Source organism: Hemitrygon akajei, chromosome 4, assembly GCF_048418815.1.
Source record: "Hemitrygon akajei chromosome 4, sHemAka1.3, whole genome shotgun sequence".
Taxonomy (NCBI): domain Eukaryota; kingdom Metazoa; phylum Chordata; class Chondrichthyes; order Myliobatiformes; family Dasyatidae; genus Hemitrygon; species Hemitrygon akajei.
In genome coordinates this window covers 126,255,005-126,277,739 of record NC_133127.1, presented here as the reverse complement: position 1 = coordinate 126,277,739, position 22,735 = coordinate 126,255,005, and the positions used below count along the sequence as shown (strand labels likewise).

Here is a 22,735-nt window from a genome sequence, read left to right as displayed (position 1 = left end):
CTGAAATTGTTAGGCTGCGTTCAAGAAAACAATGAAATGCCGCGCTGCCGTCACCATCTGTTCTGGCACGTCATGACAGCGTTTTTAGATTTCTCCGGTTACCCCGTCCACACTGCTCCGGCCAATCCGGCGTTTTCAAAATTACACACTCTGGAGAGCATTTTAGAAAAGCTCCGCTTTCAGTGGACTAAATCACCATTTTAGTGTGAATGGAGGGTCAAAACGAAGAGGAAAAGGCTTCGGTTATGGAGTTATCCGGTGTAGTGTGAACGTAGCCTTAGAGGGATATGGAGCTAAAAGCAGGGAAATGGGGTTACCTTAAGTTACCTTGATCAACATGGAATGAGTTGGGCTGAAGAAACGGTTTTCCAACTGTTTAACTCTGGGTCTGCCCTCTAGTTTTTAACATTTCTTTGACTATCTACCTCATTTATACCTCTCATAATTTTATATACCTCTATCTAGGTTTGCCCAACACCCTGATGAATCTCTTCTGCACCCTCTCCAAAGCCTCCCATTCTTTCTTAATCTGAAGAGCAGAACTGCAGTCCTCCAAATGTGACCTAATTAAAGTTTATACAGCTACAACATGACTTGCCAATTTTTATACTTCATACCCCAACTGAGAAAGGCTAGTGTGCCATATGCTCTTGTGATTACCTTATTCACTTGTGTTTCCACTTTCAGGAAGATATGGACTTGTGCTCCAAGATCCCCCTTCAAAGGGACCTGCCATTTCCTGTACTGCTGTTGCATTTGACCTCCCAAAATGCATCACCTCGCATGTTCAGGTTAAACTCCATCTGCCATTTCTCCATCCAAACTTCCTGCTGATCGTAACATATCCTTTGACTACCTTCCTTGCTACCCACAACTTCATCAATGTTCACTGTCTGCAAACTTACCAATCTAACCATCTGCATTTTCATTGAAAACCTTTAAAAGCTTCACAGACAACTAGTCAAAAATGTACCTCCAACCCTACCATATCCCTTTTGAATCCAACCTATCAACCCACTGTCAATCCCAAATGGCTTAATCTTCTGGACCAACCTTCAATAAGGGACCTTGATAAATGTTTTACTACAATCCATGCAGACATCCATTGCCCTACTCTTTTCCAGTTATCTTTGTTGCTTCCTCAGAAAGCTTGAATGTGTGAGACAGAACCTTGCCTGTGCAAAGCCATTCTTTTCCACATTCAAGTAAGTCCTATTCCTAAGAATCTTAAATAATTTCCCTATCACTGTTGAATGACGCACCGCCCCATAGTTTCATGCATTATCCCTGTTATCTTTAGACAGGGATGTTAGTTATTCTCCCAGCTTCTAGCTAAAGAGGATACAAAAATCTCTTTCAGTTTTCCAGCAATCTCTTCCCTTGCCTCTTTCAGTAACCCTGGGATTTTAGCTCTCCTAATTCCCTGTTTAAGTTCTCTCCTGCTCTCTATATATTCCTCAGGGGCTAGTCTGATTTCTGCTTCCTAAATCTTGCGTACACTTTCTTTTCCCTTTTTGATTAAACATACAATATCATTTGTTATCCATGGCTCCCAACTTGCATGCCATCCTGAATTCTAACCAGCAGGCCTTTAAGAGACTCCCACATAACATGAAGACGTGAAAAGTCAGTAGATGCTGGAAATCCAAAGCAGCGCACACAAAATGCTGACTTGCTGTGTTCCTCTAGAATTTTGTGTGTCTCACATATCATGTATAAGGATTTACTGCCAAACAGCTACTTCCAATCTACTTCTCCCAATTTTTGCCTAACATTGTTGTAATTGGCTTTCTCTCAATTACGCATTTTCACCTGAGAGCTAGTCTTATCCTTATCCATAAATATCTTAAAACTTACAGAATTTAATCACTACAAACCCCACCCCCCAACATACACACACCGAAGTTTCAATCACAATGTACAATGTCTACTACAGATAGTTGGACTATCTTCATGTTGTTTCAAGAAACACTTCTGAATGTACCTAACAAATTCTGCTCTATCTAAGCCTCGGGGGCTAAGGAAGTCTTAGTCAATGTTGGGAAAGTTAAAAATCACCCATTACACAAACGTTTTTGTATCTTTCCATGATTAGTCCATATATTTGTTCCTCTACCTCCTGCTAGCTGTTTGGGGGTGCCTATAGGGCCAAGTAAGTTCTCCTGTCTCAAAATGAGCTCTACCCATTTGACCTTGCTGGATGATTCCTCCAAAATATCTATGACATTCTCCCTAATGAGTAATGCAGCTTCCTCACCTCTTTACATCCTTTTCAGTGATGTGTGAACCATCTAAACCTTGCATTGTTGAACTGCCAAGTTGTGCCCTTATGTCAAATAAGTTGTTGTAATGGCTACAAAACCGCATTGCCAAGTACTAATCCAGGCCATAAGCTCATCTATTTAGAGTCTGAATCCCTTGCATTAAAATAAACACAATCAGTCCTGCCGTGCTCATTAATTTGGCTCTGCCTGTACTTTCTATTAGACCTGCTTGTTTGATTCTCTATGCTCTCCTCAATCTCTCCACTTGTTGGCCTATTGCTCTAGTGATTTCATATGTTAAAATCCTCTTGCATAGCCTAACCTCACTGCAAGGATACTGCAGCTCCTCCAGTTAGGATGCAACCCTTTTCTCTTGTACAGGTACCACCTGCCAAAGAAGAGAGTTTAATGATTAATCATTTTTCTTTTCTATATTCATTTTGTCATGAAACCAGTCATAAGATTCCTACAAGCACCATTGCTGATTTTAACTTCTGATTTTGTGAACTATTGTAAGCATTTAATTTATTTTGCAGTCACAACCACGTATTGACACCTTCTTCAGGGTGGAACAATATGAGAAGCAAACAATAAAAAGCCAAAGGCTTCGCAGAGCTGTGACATGTATGTTGAGAAAAGAAGAAGAAACTTCAACAGAGGGACATGTAACTACTGATACACCAAAGGGGACTGCTAACTCAGCAGAAAAGTCTCAGGAAGTTGCCTTGGGAACCAAAAGTAAATTCAGCAATTCCCAATTAAAATGCAGAAAGAGAAAGCAGCCAAAGAAATCTCCAGATCAGCTATCTGGAGGAGGTTTCATTGGACCAATTAATCTCTCTGAAGAGTCAAGCCATTCTGGAGATGACGAGTCTGAATTTATGCCAAAAAAATACTCTAAAACAATGAATTTTGTTAGAAAAACGCCAGAAGAGCAAATGAAAGATAAAAAAGATAAAACTGCCTATAGAAGTGGTAGCTCAAGTGAGGAGAATGAAGATGATAATCGTATGGTGACAGCTAAACCTGTGTTTGTTCATAGAGGAAAGATGAAAGGACTTAAAACAAAGCAAAGAATGAAATTAAAGAAATAAGTATTCGCCAATACAACAGCCTTTTCTGTAACTGGTAAATAGATACTGGCTTGAAATACCTACCGGTATTTGTGTTTCAGCAGGATGAAATTTGAAGACTTGTTTCTTTCAAAATCTGTTAATTCAAGGTTAAATCCCATTGCTGTCTATTAGAGGCCCAAAGTTCTGATTATCCAACTTGCAAGCAATTCACAGTTGGAATAAATGTATGCTTGTCATGTGAAATATTGCTTGAAAAACTTTTAAAGTTCTTAATTTATCTGAAGTTTTGGTTCAAAGCTGCTACTTTGAATGATTTATCATGTTTCAGTGTGAAAAAAAATCAATTTTACTATGCAGGGTAGATTAAAGTCATTTTTAAAGACATCATGATCATGTGCAGCAGAAGATAACCTGGAAAACCATGTGAATATGTTGTATTGATTAAATTTATACCACAAAATGGTGACTTGTACAAATCAACCCACAACAACTTCTGTTTATAGGAAAATACATTATTGTGATCTTCAAAGTATCTGGGACAAAGCTACTGCCAAAATTTATTTAAGCCATTGATCAGGTTGCACATTAACTAATCCACTGATACTTTTTAAACATTCCGGTTTCTGAAACTTCTGGGTACTGTATTGTGACATTCTACAGATTAATTTGCAAATGTGAACTATTGTGGAATTTATTTCTGTAATTGTTTTTTTTTAGAACTTGTGAAATGTTTGAAAATAGAAATATTCATGAATGCAAACAATATGTTTCCAAAACTTCTGACAGATTTGATATGCCAGAGACAACTGCCAGCAGGACTATTTGGCTCTTGTCGTGGAATGGTAATAAATTATGGCTAATTTAGAAGTCTCATTTATTCATTTTGCTCCGACCTGCTGATGGATCATTTTGTATAAATTGTTGCACTTTGATGTTGAGGAATAAATGCAATCAAAATATTTGGTAGAAAATAGCAAAGCGGTTTTACAAATCTCTCCTTTGGTTTGATTTGTGGAAATTATTTTTTTCAGATCTGTCTAATTGCAAGTTGTATTTTTCATAGAAATTGTCTTGCATACTCACTTTCTCTTTCCTTTTGCTAACTCCTCACCCACACCACATACTCCTCCTGGTTTTATCCGTTTTTAGGGTGAGATAGTTAATGGGTCTTGCAGTTATTCTTGACTGACAGCGCTGACAGGCTATCCAGTTGCTCTCAAGCAATCCTAATGGATTAGAACATGCTTGCAAAATAAACACACTATTTGCATTCAAATGGTAGTGGTAATTTCTTTCAGGGAGTAGATCTGCAAGTAAGCATAAATTGTCAAAGGTTCCAATCTGAGTTACATTGCTTTGCACTTGTTGCATTTCCTTGTCCATCTCTCCATTCATAAACTCTCCAGTGATTGAATTCATAATTAGTATAAATGCATATTAGTTCAATTTTTGGCAGATCAGAACATACTGATTATTTTAAACCAATGATTTCAATAGCTAGCCTCTGGCTACGTGCAGAGTGCAAGTCTGACTTCGGTACCTATACCTTACAACATTCATTAGAAAACAGTAAAGAAACTATTGGAAAAGTAAATACGAGTAAATAGTTTTTTTAAAATCTTAATGTTGCTAATACATTTCAACATTTCTAATCCGGATGCAAGGGGCGTTGAGTTGATCTGAAGATCTTAGGCGCAGCTTTGGGCTGGGTGACAAAATCTGTGTCCGCATGGTGGGTTTGGCCTAGCGCAAGGTATGATACATTAGTTAGACAATTTAAATGCCAGCCCAGATCTGAGGCAAGAGCCAATTTCGCTTGCTCTCCACTTGTGGTTAAGGTGTCGCTACTGAGCGTGTGCAACAGGTTCTAATAGTCAAAAAGACCTTAAGGTATTGGAGCAGAAGTGGGCCATTCAGCCCATCAAGTCTGCTCCGCCATTCAATCATGGGCTGATCCAATTCTTCCAGTCATCCCCACTCCCCGGTCTTCTCCCCATATCCTTTGATGCCCTGGCTAATCAAGAACCTGCCCATCTCTGCCTTAAATGCACCAATTGACTTGGCCTCCACAGCCACTTGTGGCAACAAATTCCACAGATTTACCTCCTTCTGACTAAAGCAATTTCTTGGCACCTCTGTTCTAACTGGACATCCTTCAATCCGGTAGCTGTGCCCTCTTGTCCTAGACTCCTCTACCATGGGAAATAACTTTGCCATATCTAATCTGTTAAGGCCTTTTAACATTTGGACTGTTTCTATGAGATTCACCCTTCATTCTCCTGAACTCCAGGGAATACAGCCCAAGAGCTGCCAGATGTTCCTCATATGGCAACCCTTTCATTCCTGGAATCATTCTCGTGAATCTCCTCTGGACCCTCTCCAATGGCAGTATATCCTTTCTAAAATAAGGAGCCCAAAACTGCGTACAATATTCCAAGTATGGTCTCACGAGTGCCTTATAAAACCTCAACATTACACCCCTGCTCTTATATTCTATACCTCTAGAAATGAATGCCAACATTGCATTTGCCTTCTTCACCACCGACTCAACCTGGAGGTTAACCTTTAGGGTGTCCTGCACAAGGACTCACAAGTCCCTTTGCATCTCTGCATTTTGAATTGTCTCTCCATCTAAATAATAGCCAGTTTATTTCTTCCACTGAAGTGTGTGACCATACAATGATAGATAGATACTTTATTCATCCCCATGGGGAAATTCAACTTTTTTCCAATGTCCCATACACTTGTTGTAGCAAAACTAATTACATACAATACTTAACTCAGTAAAAAAAATATGATATGCATCTAAATCACTATCTCAAAAAGCATTAATAATAGCTTTTAAAAAGTTCTTAAGTCCTGGCGGTAGAATTGTAAAGCCTAATGACATTGGGGAGTATTGACCTCTTCATCCTGTCTGAGGAGCATTGCATCGATAGTAACCACAACATCATCGTATTCATTTGCCACTTCTTTACCAATTCCCCTAAACTATCTAAGTCTCTTTGCAGGCTCTCTGTTTCCTCAACAGTACCCACTCCTCCACTTATCTTTGTATCATTAGCAAATTTAGCCACAAATCCATTAATCCCATTGTCCAAATTATTAACATACATTACAAAAAGGAGCAGTCACAACAATGACCCCTGTGGAGCTCCACTGGTAACTGGCAGTCACCCAGAATAGGATCCCTTTATTCCCACTTTTTTTCTGCCGATCAGCCAATGCTCCACCCATGCTAGTAATTTCCCTGTAATTCCATGGATTCTTGCTAAGCAGCCTCATATGCTTCTGAAGTACACTACATCTACTGCATCTTTTATCTACCTTGCTTGTAATTTCCTCAAAAAAATTGCAGTAGGTTAGTCAGGCAGGATTTTCCTTTCAGGAAACCATGCTGGCTTTGGACCATCTTGTCATGTGCCTCCAGGTGCTCCGTAATCTCATCCCTAACCATTGATTTCAATAACTTCCCAACCACTGATGTCAGGCTAACAGGTCTATAGATTCCTTTCTGCTGCCTCCAACCCTTCTTAAATAGCGGAGTAACATTTGCAGTTTTCCGGTCATCCAGTACAATGCCAGAATCGATGATTGAAAGATTATTGTTGATGCCTCCGCAATCTCTCCAGCAACTTCCTTCAGAATCCAAGGGTGCATTCCATCAGGTCCACGATATTTATCCACCCTCAGACAATTAAGCTTCCTGAGCACCTTCTCAGTCGTAATTTGCACTGCACATACTTCACTCCCCTGACACTCCGACACTCCTAAAAGTCCAGTATACTGTAGATGTCTTCCACTGTTAAGACTCATGCAAAATATGCACTCAGTTCCTCTGCCATCTCTGCGTCTCTCATTACAATATCTCCTGCATAATTTTTTATTGGTCCTATATCTACTCACAACTCTCTTTTACCCTTTATATACTTAAACAAAAAACTTTTAGTATCTTATTTGATATTAGTCACCAGCATCCTTTCATAATTCATCTTTTCCTTCCTAATGACCTTCTTAGTTTCCTTTTGCAAGTTTGTAAAAGCTTCCCAATCCTCTATCTTCCCACTAGCTTTGGCTTCCTTGTATACCCTCTCTTTTGCCTTTACTTTAGCTCTGATTGGTGGGAGTATTCAAGGATATTTTCAACCTCTCACTGCTAGGGGCGGAGGTTCCCACTTCAAAAAGGTGACAATTATACCAGTACTAAGAAGAATAATGTGAGCTGCCTTAATGACTATCGCCCAGTAGCACTCACATCTGCAGTGATGAAATGCTTCGAGAGATTGGTCAGGACTAGACTGAACTCCTGCCTCAGCAAGGACCTGGACCCATTGCAATTTGCCTATCACCACAATAGATCAATGGCAGATGCAATCTCAATGGCTCTCCACATGGCCATAGACCACCTGGACAACACAAACACCTATGTCAGGATGCTGTTCATCGATTATAGCTCAGCATTTAATACCATCATTCCCACAATCCTGATTGAAAAGTTGCAGAACCTGGGCCTCTGTACCTCCCTCTGCAATTGGATCCTCAACTTCCTAACCAGCAGACCACAATCTGTGTGGATTGGTGATGACATCTCCTCCTCACTGACAATCAATACTGGTGTACCTCAGGGGTGTGTGCTTAGCCCACCACTCTACTCTCTCTGTACCCATGACTGTATGGCTAGGCATAGCTCAAATACCATCTATAAATTTGCTGATGATACAACCATTGTTGGTAGAGTCTCAGGTGGTGATGAGAGGGCACACAGGAGTGAGATATGCCAACTACTAGAGTGATGTCACAGCAACAACCTGTTATTCAACGTCAGTAAGACGGAAGAGCTGATTGTGGACTTCAGAGAGGGTAAGACGAAGGAACACATACCAATCCTCGTAGAGGGGTCAGAAGTGGAGAGAGGGAGCAGATTCAAGTTCCTGGGTGTCAAAATCTCTGAGGATCTAATCTGGTCCCAACATATCCATGCATTAATAAAGAAGGCAAGACAGTGGCTACACTTTAGTAGGAATTTGAAGAGATTTGGTATGTCAACAAATACACTCAAAAACATCTATACATGTACTGTTGAGAACATTCTGACAGGCTGCATCACTGTCTGGTATGGGTGTGGGGGGGAGGCTACTGCATAGGACCGAAAGAAGCTACAGAGGGTTGTAAAGTTAGTCAGCTCCATCTTGGGTACTAGCCTACAAAGTACCCAGGACATCTTTAGGGAGTGGAGTCTCAGAAAGGCAGCGTCCATTATTAATTACCTCCAGCATCCAGGGCATGCCCTTTTCGCACTGTTACTGTCAGGTAGGAGATACAGAAGCCTGAAAGCACACACTCAGCGATTCAGGAACAGCTTCTTCCCCTCTGCCATCCGATTTCTAAATGGACATTGACCCTTGGACACTACCTCACTTTTTAAAAAATATATAGTATTTCTGTTTTAATCTATTCAATATACGTATACTGTATAAAGGATACTGAATAAGAGTTATTTATTAATTATTTTTTCCCTTCTATGTTATGTATTGCATTGAACTGCTGCTGCTAAGTTAACAAATTGCATGTCACATGCAGGTGATAATAAACCTGATTCTGATTATCATTTCACTTGTCAGCCATGGTAGTGTCCTTCCATTTGAAACTTTCTTCTTACTTGGAATATATCTGTCTTGCGCTTCCCTTATTGTTCGCAAAAACTCCAACCATTGCTGCTCTGCTGTCCTTCCTGCTAGTGTCCCCCCTTTCCAGTCAACTTTGGCCAGTTCCCCTTTCATGACATTGTAATTTCCTTTATTTCACTGAAATACCAACAAATTGGATTTTAGTTTCTCCTTCTCAAATTTCAAAGTGAACTCTTATCATATTGTGATCACTGTTCCCTAAGAGTTTCTTAACCTTAAACTCTCTTATCACCTCCAGATCATTGCACAACCCCCAATCCAGCACATCCGATCCCCTAGTGGGCTCAACAACAAGCTGTCCTGAAAAGCCATCCCTTAGACATTCTACAAATTCTCTCTCTTGAAGTCCAGTACTGGCCTGTTTTTCCCAACCCACTTTCATGTTAAAATCCTCACCGATTATCATGATATTGCCCTTCTGACACACCTTTCTATTTCCTGCTGTAATTTGTAATCCACACCTTGTCTGCTGTTTGGCGGCCTGTATACAACTGCCATTTGGGTCCTTTTACCCTTGTCATTTCTTAATTCAACCCATAGAGACTCTTAGACCTTCCGATCCTATGTCATCCCTTTCTAATGATTTGATATTATTTCTTATACACAGGGCCACACCATCCCTCCTGCCTACTAACCTATCTTTCCGATACACCGTATATCCTTAGACGTTCAGCTCCCAACGGCAGCCATCCTTTAGCCAAGTTTCAGAGATGGCCACAACATCATACTTGTCAATCTGTAGCTGAATTTCAAGATCGTCCAATTTCTTTCTAATGCTGCATGCATTCAAATATAACACTTTCATTCCAGTATTTGTTGCTTTCTGTTTAACTGCACCACACCTGTATTGTCCTGTAAATCATCCCACTGGCGGTGATTATGTCTCATCTCCTGCCTGTCCTTTCTATCATCTCTGTTGCACGCTATCTTTGATTCATTTCTGTTTCGTCCTTCCTCAGCCCAATCACTCTGGTTCCCATCCCACTGCCAAACTGGATTGGAATGCTGTTGTTTGCTTCAATTGTTTACCTGGCTTGTGTTTTTCTCTTGCACTTCGATTGTTGGTCTTTTATTCTCTTTCTCTTTCTCTAATTGGGTTCTTTCGAGTTTCTTGCTTTGTGGCTACCTGTGAGCAAACAAATCTCAAAGTTATGTAATTTATACATTCTTTGACGAATCTTGAATTTTGAATTTTACTGTGTTTTAAGTAAATTTGTTTCTTCTCATCTTTTTGAACTATCTGAATTTCCTACACGTCGCAGCAACAACCTTGCACTTGATGTCAGTAAGACCCAAGAGCTGATTGTGGACTTCAGAAAGGGTAGGATGAGGGAGCACACATCAATCTTTATAGAGGGAGCAGCAGTGGAGAGAGTGAGCAATTTCAAGTTCCTGAGTGTTAGTATCCCTGAGGACCTAATCTGGTCCCAGCATATGGTGGAGAGCACTCTGACTGGCTACATCATGGTCTGGTATGCGGGGTGGTGTTACTGCACAGGATTGAAGTAAGCTGCAAAGAGTGGTAAAACTAGTCCTCTCCATCAATAGTCCAGTCAAGTCATTTTGTTATTGTCATTTCGACCATAACTGCTGGTACAGTACACAGTAAAAACTAGACAACAATTTTCAGGACCATGTTGCTACATGAAACAGTACAAAAGCTACACTGAACTGTGTAAATACAACACAGAAAAAAATCTACACTAGACTACAGACCTACCCAGGACTGCATAAAGTGCACAAAATAGTGCAGGCGTTACAATAAATAATAAACAAGACAATAGGCACAGTAGAGGGCAGTAAGTTCATGTCAGTCCAGACTCTGGGTATTGAGGAGTCTGATAGCTTGGGGGAAGAAACTGTTATATAGTTTGGTTGTGAGAGCCCGAATGCTTCGGTGCCTTTTCCCAGACAGCAGGAGGGAGAAGAGTTTGTATGAGGGGTGCGTGGGGTCCTTCATAATGCTGTTTGCTTTGTGGATGCAACGTGTATTGTAAATGTCTGTAATGGCGGGAAGAGAGACCCCGATGGTCTTCTCAGCTGACCTCACTATCCACTGCAGGGTCTTGTGATCCGAGATGGTGCAATTTCTGAACCAGGCAGTGATGCAGCTGCTCAGGATGCTCTCAATACAACCCCTGTAGAATGTGATAAGGATGGAGGGTGGGAAATGGACTTTCCTCAGCCTTCACAGAAAGTAGAAATGCTGCTGGGCTTTCTTTGCTATGGAGCTGGTGTTGAGGGACCAGGTGAGATTCTCCACCAGGTGAACACCAAGAAATGTGGTGCTCTTAACGATCTCTACTGAGGAGCCATCAATGTTCAGCAGAGAGTGGTCACTCCGTGCCCTCCTGAAGTCAACAACCATCTCTTTTGTTTTGTTCACATTCAGAGACAGGTTGTTGGTTCTGCACCAGTCTGTTAGCTGCTGCACCTCCTCTCTGTATGCTGACTCGTTGTTCTTGCTGATGAGACCCACCACAGTCATGTCATTGGCGAACTTGATGATATGGTTCAAGCTGTGTGTTGCAGCACAGTCATGGGTCAGCAGAGTGAACAGCAGTGGACTGAGCACACAAACATGGGGCTCTGTAGTATCCAAGACATCTTCATGGAATGATGCTTCAAAAAAATGGCGTCCCTCATTAAGGGCCTCCAGCACCCAGGACATGCCCTCTTCTCTCTGTTACCATCAGGTAGGAGGTACAGAAGCCTGAAGGCACACACTCAGTGATTCAGGAACAGCTTATTCCCCTCTGACATCAGATTTCTAAATGGGCACTGAAGCCATGAATACTACCTCATACTTTTTTATTAATGTTTTTGCACTACTTGATTTAGCTATTTGATATACATACACAATGTAATTCAGTTTTTTCTCTCTATTATGTATTGCATTGTACTGCTGCTGCAAAGTTAACAAATTTCACGACAAATGCCAGTGATATTACACTGATTCTGATTCTGACATCTGACCACCCCCATTCCACAGGCAGAACAGCAAAGTTCCCTTTGCCCTCAACTTCCACCTTGCATTCTGTGCATCTAGCACCTCGTCCCCTACCATTTCTGCCAGCTCCAGTACAATCCCACTGCCAGTCACATCTCTCCCCAACCTCCTTTTCTGTCTTCCACAGAGACAGCTCTCTTTGTGACTCGCTGGTGTGCTTGTCCCAACCCACCCTTCCCTTCTCATCCCATGGCGTTTTTCCTGTAACGGAATGGGGTGCAACAGTTGTCCTTCCATCTCTCACCTCATCACCAACCAAGGACCTAAATAACCCTACCAGATGAGACAGTTCCACCTTGTCTACTGCATTTGCTGGCCTCTTTTACATTGGTGAAACCAAGTATAGATTAGTGTTTTGCAGAACATCTGCATACTTTCTGTAGTGGCCACCTTGAGCTTCCAGAAATGTCATGTTCTTTAAATACTCCTTCCTACTTCCACACTGACTTGTCTGTTCTTGGTCATCTCCACTACCACAGAGAGGCCAAATGCAAATTGGAAAACCACTTTCTATTCCATTTGGCTTGCAGCCCAGTGGTATCAATTTTGAATATTTCATTATCAGATCATGGATGGTTGTCTGTGTTCTCCTGTTGATACAGATGCAACCAGACTCCATTTGTTGAGTCCCTCTCTCCTCTCCCCATATTACTTGACCTGCTGAGTTCTTCCAACATTTTTTATGCATATGCAATCTCTCTTGCCAAGCCTTTATTTAATTCTAAGATTTTTGGAGGTTTTACTTTAATCATTCTTAGAACTATGCATAACTGGTTGCTTTGTAATTTAAGATTATGCATATACACAGTTTTTCTAATTTGAGGTCAGAGGACAGGAATATGAAGTAACCTAAACCCATTCCAATGTATAGAATACAATTTTCACTGTGCCATTCCAAATTGTGAGGAAGAATCATAGTCATATAGCACGGATAGAAGTCCTATGACCCAAGATATCCTGCTGACCAAGATACCCCATCCAAACTAGTCCCATTTGCTAGCATTCGGCCCATAGGTGCAGTATGTCAGATACTAATAATCAATTTCACATTCATAACCATGCAGGGAGAAATGTAGTCCATCTTCAATTTCATCCCAGGTCAAAATATAAAACCTGTGACTTGTATTCCATGTTCTAAGGTTATTAATATGCTTCTAGTATCAAATGTTACAATTTTCAGAAACAGTGCATCTCAAAAGATATCGGACAACATGCAGACTTTTAAGATATAATTCCAGTTAATAAGGACCATTATTTCTATGATTACCGCTGTACAGGTGTCCCCCGTTTTTCGAACGTTCACTTTACGACTCCTCGCTGTTACGAAAGACCTACATTCATTACCTGTTTTCGCTAACAGAAGGTGTTGTCACTGTTCTGAAAAAAAAGCAGTTCCTCCCCCGGAACTACAATCTAGCCGGCATTGCTTAAACACATGCCTGTGAGCATCTGTGCTTCATGTCGATTTGATTTATTTTGTGCATCCGTTAGCAAGATGAGTTCTAAGGTATCGGAAAAGCCTAAAAGAGCGTGTAATGGTGTTACACTTAGCGTAAAACTGGACATAATTAAGCGTTTCGATCGTGGTGAACAAAGTAAGGACATAGTGAGTTTGGCTAAGGGTTTGTGGAAGTTGACGAAGATGATGTTGAACAGGTTTTGGCATCCCATGACCAAGAACTGACTGATACAGAGGAAAGGATAACAATTGAAGCTAAACGCAGTAGCGAACGGACCGAAAGTGAAGTCGCCCAGGAACTGAACGGGATACAATTGCGTGAGATTTTCACTGCGATTGACAACGCTGCAATGATTGCAGAAAAGTATGACTTTAATTTTGAAAGGGCACGTAGGTTTAGGGCAGGATGGTTTGAGTGCTTACAAAGAACTATGATAGAAAAATGCGCGAGGCTAAGCAGTCAAGCATACTGTTGTTTTTCAAGCTTTCCACATCAGCCACAGCAGACGACGAAACTCGATCTTCGACATCGAGGCAGGCAGACATAGAAGAAGGTGACCTGCCTGCCCTGACGGAAACAGACGACGATGAGATGACACCCCAGTCTCCCACCATCCCAACCTCCGATGACTCAGCCTAACACACCATCATCAGTGTAGCCATGTGCACTCGCATGGGCCCCAGCTATGCCTGCCTCCTTGTGGGTTATGTGGAACAGTCTATGCTCCAAATCTATACTGGCACCTCTCCCCAACTTTTCCTCCATCGAAGACTACATTGGTGCTGCTTCCTGTACCCATGCTGAGCTCCTCAATTTCATCAACTTTGCTTCTAACTTTCACCCAGCCCTCAAATTCACTTGGTCCATCCCAGACACTTCTCTCCCCTTTCTTGATCTCTCAGTCTTCATCTCTAGAGACAGACTATCCACTGACATCTTCTACAAACCCACTGACTCCCATAACTATCTTGACTATACCTCTTCCCACCCTGCCCAATGCAAAAATGCCATTCTCTATTCCCAGTTCCTCCGTCTCCGCCGCATCTGCTCCCAGGCTGAGGCTTTCTGTTCCAGGACTTCTCAAATCTCCTCTTTCTTTCAGGATCGTTGTTTCCCTTCTGGCGTCATCAAAGATGCCCTCACCCGCATCTCCTCCACCACCCGCACTTCCAGCCCTTAACCCATCCTCCCATCACCACAACAGGGACAGGGTTCCCCTTGTCCTCGCCTACCACCCGGATCCAACACATTATCCTCCACAACTTCCGCCACCTTCAACAGGACCCCACCACCAAGCACATCTTTCCCTCCCTACCCCTCTCAGCTTTTCGCAGGGATCATTCCCTCCGCAACTACCTGGTCCACACGTCCCTCCCCACAGAACTCCCACCCGGCATTTATCCCTGTAAACGCAAATGCTACACCTGTCCCCACACCTCCCCCCTTACCACCATTCCGGGCCCCAGACAGTCCTTCCAGGTGAGGCAACACTTCACCTGCGAGTCTGCTGGAGTTGTCTATTGCATTCGGTGCTCCCTGTGCGGCCTCCTCTACATCGGCGAGACCCGATGCAGATTGGGGGACCGCTTCGTCCAGCGCCTACACTCCGTCCGTCACAATAGACAGGACCTCCCAGTTGCCACCCACTTCAACTCTGCCTCTCATTCCCATCTAGATATGTCCATACTTGGCCTCCTCTACTGCCATGATGAGGCCAAACTCAGGTTGGAGGAGCAACACCTCATATACTGTCTGGGTAGCCTCCAGCCTGGTGGTATGAACATTGAATTCTCCAATTTCTGGTAATTCCCTCCCCCTCCCCCTTCCCTAGGTCCCTCTCTGCCTCTCTCCCCTTTCAACTTTCTGCTCCTTTACCTCTACAGTTCTTTCATGTTTATCCCCTCCCCACTTTATCCTTCCTCTGATTGGTTCTCCACCTGGCGCCTCTAGCCCTTCCCCCTCCCCTATCTCTATTACTGGACTTTGGCCCTCTCTTCCCCCCCATTCCTGATGAAGGGTCTCGGCCTGAAACGTCGGCTACTCTTTTCTCACGGATGCTGCCTGACCTGCTGAGTTCCTCCAGCATCGTGTATGTATTCCATCATCAGTGTGCTCACTGTCTTCCCGATTTCGGTAAGTGAAACCACTGGACGTACATTATTTCTACTTTATATAGGCTGTGTATTTTTATGTGTTAGTTGGTAGCTTCATAGCTTAAAGGTTACTGGAAAAAGTGCTTCTGCCGGGAGCGCTTTGCGCCGAGTGTTTCTGTCGCGAGTGCTGCTGAGAGCACTTGCGTGAGATTTTCGCTGTGGTGGGCAGTGCTGCAATAATTGTAGAAAAGTATTCCTACATTATATAGGCTGTGTATTTATCAGATCATTCCTGCTTTTACTATATGTTACTGTTATTTTAGGTTTCATGTGTTATTTGGCATGATTTGGTAGGTTATTTTCTGGGTCTGAGAACGCTCACAAATTTTTCCCATATAAATAAATGGTAAATGCTTCTTCACTTTACGACATTCCGGCTTACGAACCGTTTCATAGGAACGCTCTACCTTTGAATAGTGGGGAAAACCTGTATCTAAAATGATCCCTTAAGCTATACACATTGCAGTAAAGTTGACTAAATAACATGAGATATTTGCAGTCTTACTCCGGGATTTAGTGCTAGTTTGTACAATATCTATGCACATTATTTTTACCAATTTTAATTGGAGGCAGTCACCCTTTCAAGAATGTGTTTACATTAGAAGCAAAAAAGTGCTGGAAATACTTAAGAGATAACAACATCTGTGCAGGGAACCCCCTTAATCTTAGAGGTAGATTTATTTAAATATTAGAATTAAGAGGAGTAAGAAGTCAAACATGTCAAACATTTTAAGTTGCAGAGAAAGGCGAAGGATGCTGAGAACAAAGGGAATATGATAGGCTAAAGACTCTTAAAGAACACACTTGCCAGTGGTGCTAATTGTGGCTGAGGGTGCTGGAAATCTGGAACAACACTTAAAGGAGCTGGTGAACCCAGAGAGACAGGCAGCAATTATGAATATATATCATGTATACCTCTATATATCTCTGTACACCTTACTTCTTTCCCCTCTCTTATCCTCTCCATCTACCCATCACACATACATTCCTCCCCACTGGTTCCCTGTCCACCTCCTTCCCTTTATTTCGTTGTCCGCTGCCCTTTCTATCAGCTTCTACCTTCTTTAGCCCTTTGTCGCCTCTACTATTTCCTCCCATCATCTTACATCATTCCCACTCACCCCCTCCCTCACCTTCCTATTACCCCACCCACCCAGATCCAGCTATCACCTGACAGCTCTTGCTCTGCCACTCCCCACACCCCCCTTATACTGGCTATCTCCATCTTTCTAGTCCTGTTGAAGGGTCTTGACCAGAAAAGTCCAGCGCTGTGCGAGTTTCTCATGTGAATTTCAGCCTGCTGCTAAACACTCTTCCTCTCCCTCTCCAGGAACTTCTACCCTTTGTAGCCTTCCTTTATTCCCCCAGGCATGCTCAATTCCAGCATGAAGTGCTCCCAAGTTATCCACACGTGGAAGAAACCAATTTCAAATCAGGATTTTAGATGAATAATGAAATACCTTTAATATTGGTCAAATAATTTTCTGTCAATTATTCCAATTTCAGGCAAGTATTAGAGAGCTTTAAAAAGGTGTATCATTACACTAACAGCCAGAAAAAAATATATAATAATCCAATCTGTAAATAACTTGACTCCTTTAAGTACTGCTTTATGTTTAAGGCTGGGTTTAGCTATCCAGGGTTAAGAGAGGACATTGCCTGTCGTGTCACGTTTGATTATAACAGTGTTGCACCGTGAATAATGGGTGTTGCATCACAAATGTCTTAACGAACAATGCATTCAACACCTTCCCCCACCGTAAAACATGTGTCCATTTCACTACTTTCTGATGGTTGGAGGCCACATAAAAATATTTCAGCTCTGAAGGTACATTCATAGAATGTTACAGCGCACAAACAGGCTATTTGGCCCATCTAGTCCATGCTGCCCTTTTTTTCTGCCTAGTCCTATCCACACCATAATCTTTCATATCCCCCTCATCTATCTACCTATCCAAACTTCTCTTAAATGTTGCAGTTGAACCCATGTCATTCACATTCACTATCGGCTTGTTCCACATTTGCCCCAACCTCTGAGTAAACAAATTCCCACTCAGTTTCCCCTCAACTATTTCACCTTTCACTCTGAACCAATTACTTCCAGTTCTAGTCTCACCCAACCTCAGGGGCAATATCCTGCATGTATTTACCCTATCTATAATTTTGTATACCTCTATAAAATCTCCCCTTATTCTCCTACACTCCAAGGAATAAAGTCCTAACCTATTCAACCTTTCCTATAACTCAAGTCCTCAAGTGTCCACATGATCCTTTAAAGTTTTTTCAGCACATTTTGCACAATTCAGCTTCACCGACTTATACACGTCAACATAATATCCAAACTCCTGTATTCTGTGCTCTTGCGTATGAAGGCCAATGTGTCTAAAGCTCTCTTTATAATCCTAAATGCCTGTAAAGCCATATTCAAGGAATTATTGATCAGTATTCCTAGATCCTTTTGTTCCTTTGCAAAACTTAGCCTTACAATTCATTTTGTAAGTCCTACCATGGTTAGTCCTGCTGAAGTGCAATGCCTGGTGATTGTCTGTATTAAATTATTTATATCTGCCATTTTCCCAGCAGGTTCAGATCCCGTTGCAAGCTTTGATAGCCTTCCTCACTGTCCACTATGTCCCCTATCTTTGTGTAATTCAGAAACGTGCGTATTCAGTTTACCACATTTTCATCTAAATCGTTAATGTAGGTAATAAGCAACAATAGACCCAGCTGCAATCCCTATGGCACACTACTCGTCACCAGTCTCCAGTCAGAGGGTCAACCATCTACTACCACTCTCTGATTTCTCCCACTAAGCTAATGCTGAATCCAATTTATTTCTTCATCCTGAACGTAAGGCGACTTGGCCTTGTCAAAGTTCCAAGTAAACTTATTATCAAAGTACATATATGTCACCATATACCAACCTTGAGATTCATTTTCTCATTTTCTAGTGGGCATTCTCAACAATTCAATAATAGACCAATAGCCATAATAGAATCAATGAAAAACCACTAAAAACAAACTGTGTAAATACAAAAAAAATCAATAAGCAATAATTACAGAGGCATGAAAGAGGAGTTGGCCAGAATTGACTGGAAAAGAACACTGGCAGGGATGACGGAAGAGCAGCAATGGATGGAATTTCTGGAAGCAATTCAGAAGGAACAGGATATTTACATCCCAAAGAGGAAGAAGTATTCTAAAGGAAAGATGTTACAACTGTGGCTAACAAGAGAAATCTAAGACAACATAAAAGCTCCAGAGAAGGCATATAATAGTGGGAAGTTAGAGTATTGGGAAGGTTGTAAATACCAACAGAAGGCAGCTAAAAGTGTCATTAAGAAGGTAAAGGTGGAATACAAAAGTAAGCTAGCCAATAATATTAAAGAAGATACCAAAAGTTTCTTCAGATACATAAAGTGTAAAAGAGAGGTGAGAGTGGATGTGGGGCCATTGGAAAACGATGCTGGATCGGTTGTAATGGGGGACCACGAAATGGGTTGACAAACCGAATAAGTATTTTGCATCAGTCTTTGCTGTAGAAGACACTAACAGTGTGGTGGAAGTTCCAGGTTCAGGGGTCATGAAGTGTGTGAAGTCACCATAACTAGAGAGAAGGTTTTTTGGGAAACTGAAGGGTCTGAAGATAGATAAGTCACCTCGACCAGACGGTGTACGCCCCAGGGTTCTGATAGAGGTGGCTGATAAAGAGATTGTGGAGGCATTAGTAATGATCTTTCTAGAATCACCAGATTCTGAAATGGTTCCCAAAGACTAGAAAATTGCAAATGTCTTTCCACTCGTCAAGAAGGGAGAGAGGCAAAAGGAAGGAAACTATAGGCCAGTTAATCTGACCTCAGTGGTTAGGAAGATGTTGGAGTTGATTATTAAAGATGAGGTCTCAGGATACTTGGAGGCACATGATAAAGTAGGCCATAGTCAACATGCTTTCCTCAGGGGAAAATCTTGCCTGACAAATCTGTTGAAATTTTTGAAGAAATAACAAACAAGATAGATAAAGGAGAATCAACTGATGTTATATACTTGGATTTTCAGAAGGCCTTTGACAAGTTGCCACACATAAGGCTGCTTAACAAGCTATTACAGTAAAGATTCTGCATGGATAAAGCAGTGGCTGATTGGCAGGAGGCAAAGAGTGGGAATAAAGGGAGCCTCTTCTGGTTGGCTGCCAGTGACTAGTGGTGCTCCACAAGGGTCTGTGTTGGGACCGCTTCTTTTTATGTTACATGTCAGTGATTTGGATGATGGAATTGATGGCTTTGTTGCAAAGTTTGCAGACGTTATGAAGATAGGTGGAGGAGCAGGTAGTTTTGAGGAAGTAGAGAGACTACAGAAGGACTTAGACAGATTAGGAGAATGAAATGAGAGATGGAATACAGTGGCAGGAAGTGTATGGTCATGCACTTCGGTAGAGGAAATGAAAGGCTTGACTATTTTCTAAATGGAGAGAAAATACACAAATCTGAGGCACTGAGGGACTTGGGAATCCTTGTGCAGGATTCCGTAAAGGTTAATTTGCAGGTTGAGTCTGAGGTAGGGAAGACAAATGTGATGTTAGCATTCATTTCAAGAAGACTAAATATAAGTGCAAGGATGTAATGTTGAGATTTTATAAAGCCCTAGTGAGGCCTCATTTGGAGTTTTGTGAGTCCCTTACCTTAGAAAGAATGTGCTGAAACTGGAGAAGGTTCAAAGGAGGTTTTCAAAACTGATTCCAGGATTGAATGGCATGTCATAGGAAGAGAATGTGATGGCTCTGGGCCTGTATTCACTGGAATTCTGAAGACCAAGGGGTGACCTAATTGAAACCTAATGAAAGCCTTGATAGAGTGGATGTGGGGAGGATGTTTCCTTTGGTGGGAGAGTCTAAGACCAGTGGACACAGTCTCAGAATAGAGGGGCGTCCTTTCAGAATGGAGATGAAGAGGAATTTCTTTTGCCAGAGAGTGGTGAGTCTGTGGAATTTTTAGCCACAGACAGCTGCAGAGGCCAATTCTTTATGTATATTTAAGGCAGAGGTTGATAGATTCCTGATGGGATAAAGGGATATGGGGTGAAGGCAGGAGATTGTGGCTGAGAGGAAAATTGGATCAGCCATGATGAAATGGCGGAGCAGATTCGATGGGTCATATGGCCTAAATCTGCTCCTATATCTAATGGTCTTATGATCAATGAATATCAAGAACATGAGATGAAGAGTCCTTGAAAGTGTGTTCATAGGTTGTGGAAACATTTTAGTGATGGGGCAAGTGAAGTTATCCCCTTTGGTTCAAGAGCCCAATTGTTGAGGCATACTAACTATTCTTCAACCTGGAGGTATGAGTCCTGAGGCTGTTGTACCACCTTACTGATGGCAGCAGTGAGAAGCAAGCTTGACCTGGGTGGTGGGGGTCCCTGATGATGGATGCTGCTTTCCTGCGACAGTGCTTCATGTAAATGTGATCAGTGGTGGTGTGGGCTTTATCTGTGATGGACTGGGCCGTATCCACTGTGATTTGTAGGATTTCCTGTTCAAGGGCATTGGTGTTTCCATACCAGGCTATGATGCATCCAGACAATATACTCTCCACCACATATCTGTAGAAGTTTGTCAATGTTTTAGATGATGCTACTCTGCTTTCTTTGTAATTGCATTTGTGTGCTGGGCCCAGGACAGGTCCTCTGAAATGATAACACCATTGAATTTAAATCTGCCGACCTTCTCCACCTCTGATCCTCCGATGAAGACTGGATCATGGACCTATGGTTTCCTCCTCCTGAAGTCAATAATCAGCTCCTTGGTCTTGCTGACATTGAGTAAGAGGTTGTTGTTGCTCATTCATCACTACCTTTGATTCAGCCTAAAACAGTGTTGTCAGCAAACTCGAATATGGCATTGGAGCTGTGCTTAGCCTTACAGTCCTGTGTAAAGCGATTAGAGCTGGGAGCTAAGCACACTGCCTTGTTGTGCACCTGTGCTGATGAAGATTGTGGAGGAGATGTTGCTGCCAATTCAAACCAGCATCCTATGCGGGACTTTGTCTACATAGTCTTTAGGAAGGCTTTTGACAATGTCTACCTCCTTTCCGTAATCATTCTTCCTTGTAATCTCTTCTGAACACTCTAAGATTGATTAAACACAATCTGCCACACAGAAAGCCATGTTGACTATCTCTAATCAGATCCTGTCTATCAAATTACTTATGCATCTTATAAAATAAATTCCAATAGTTTTCATACTGGCTTGTTCTTAGAGCTATCCTCTAGTCCTTTCCCTGTGTAGTACTTTCTAATACTTTCCCTGTGGATAAGGATGTTTTACATACAGCTGCCAGAGTCCCTACAATATCTGCACTAGCCTCCCACAATTTCTGAATGAACACTTTGTCAGGCCCTGGGGATTTATCCACCCCGATTTACTTAAAGACAGCAAGCACCACCTCTTCTAAACTCCAGATGCAGTCCATGACCTCGCCAATCTTTTGCCACAGTTCTATAGACAATGGCTGTTTCTCAAGTAACTACAGATGTAAAATATACATTTAAGATCTCTCCCATCTATTTTGGCTCCACATGCAGATGACCACACTGATCTTCTGGAGGATCAATTTTGCCTCTTGCTATTGTTTTGCTCTGTATATAGCTATAGAAGCCCTTGGGAGTCTCTTTCACTCTGTATGCCTGAGCAGCCTCAAATCCTCCTTTAGCCCTCCTGATTTCTCTCTGTGTCCTCTTGCATTTGTTATACTCCTCTAGTGCCTCATTGGATCCTAACAGCCTATATCTGATATCTACCTCCTTCTTAACCAGAGCCTTAATACACCTCAAACTCAAGGTCACCTAAACCTTTAGCTTCATCTTTTATTCTATCAGGAACATACAAATTCTGTATCCTTAGTATTTCACTAATGAATGTCTCCCACTTACCAAGCATCCCTTGCCAGAAAACAACCTATCCCAATTCACACCTGCCAATCTCTTCAGATGCCATCAAGTTGGCTTTTCCTCCATTTAGAATCTCAACTTGAGGATCAGTCCTATCCTTCTCCATAGTTATCTTCAAACTACTGGAATGGTGATCACTA

The 22,735-nt window shown here is 41.9% G+C and overlaps 1 protein-coding gene across 1 annotated transcript in view; it reads left to right on the top strand.

The window, feature by feature from the left end:
- ercc5 (excision repair cross-complementation group 5) overlaps positions 1–4,318 on the top strand; it is a 151,898-nt gene extending 147,580 nt beyond the window's left edge. The window contains exon 25 of the mRNA XM_073041914.1: positions 2,801–4,318. Within this exon, the coding sequence (XP_072898015.1) occupies positions 2,801–3,358 (558 nt within the window). The 3' untranslated portion in view covers positions 3,359–4,318. The remainder of the gene's footprint in view (positions 1–2,800) is intronic.
- The last annotated feature ends 18,417 nt before the right edge of the window (positions 4,319–22,735 follow it).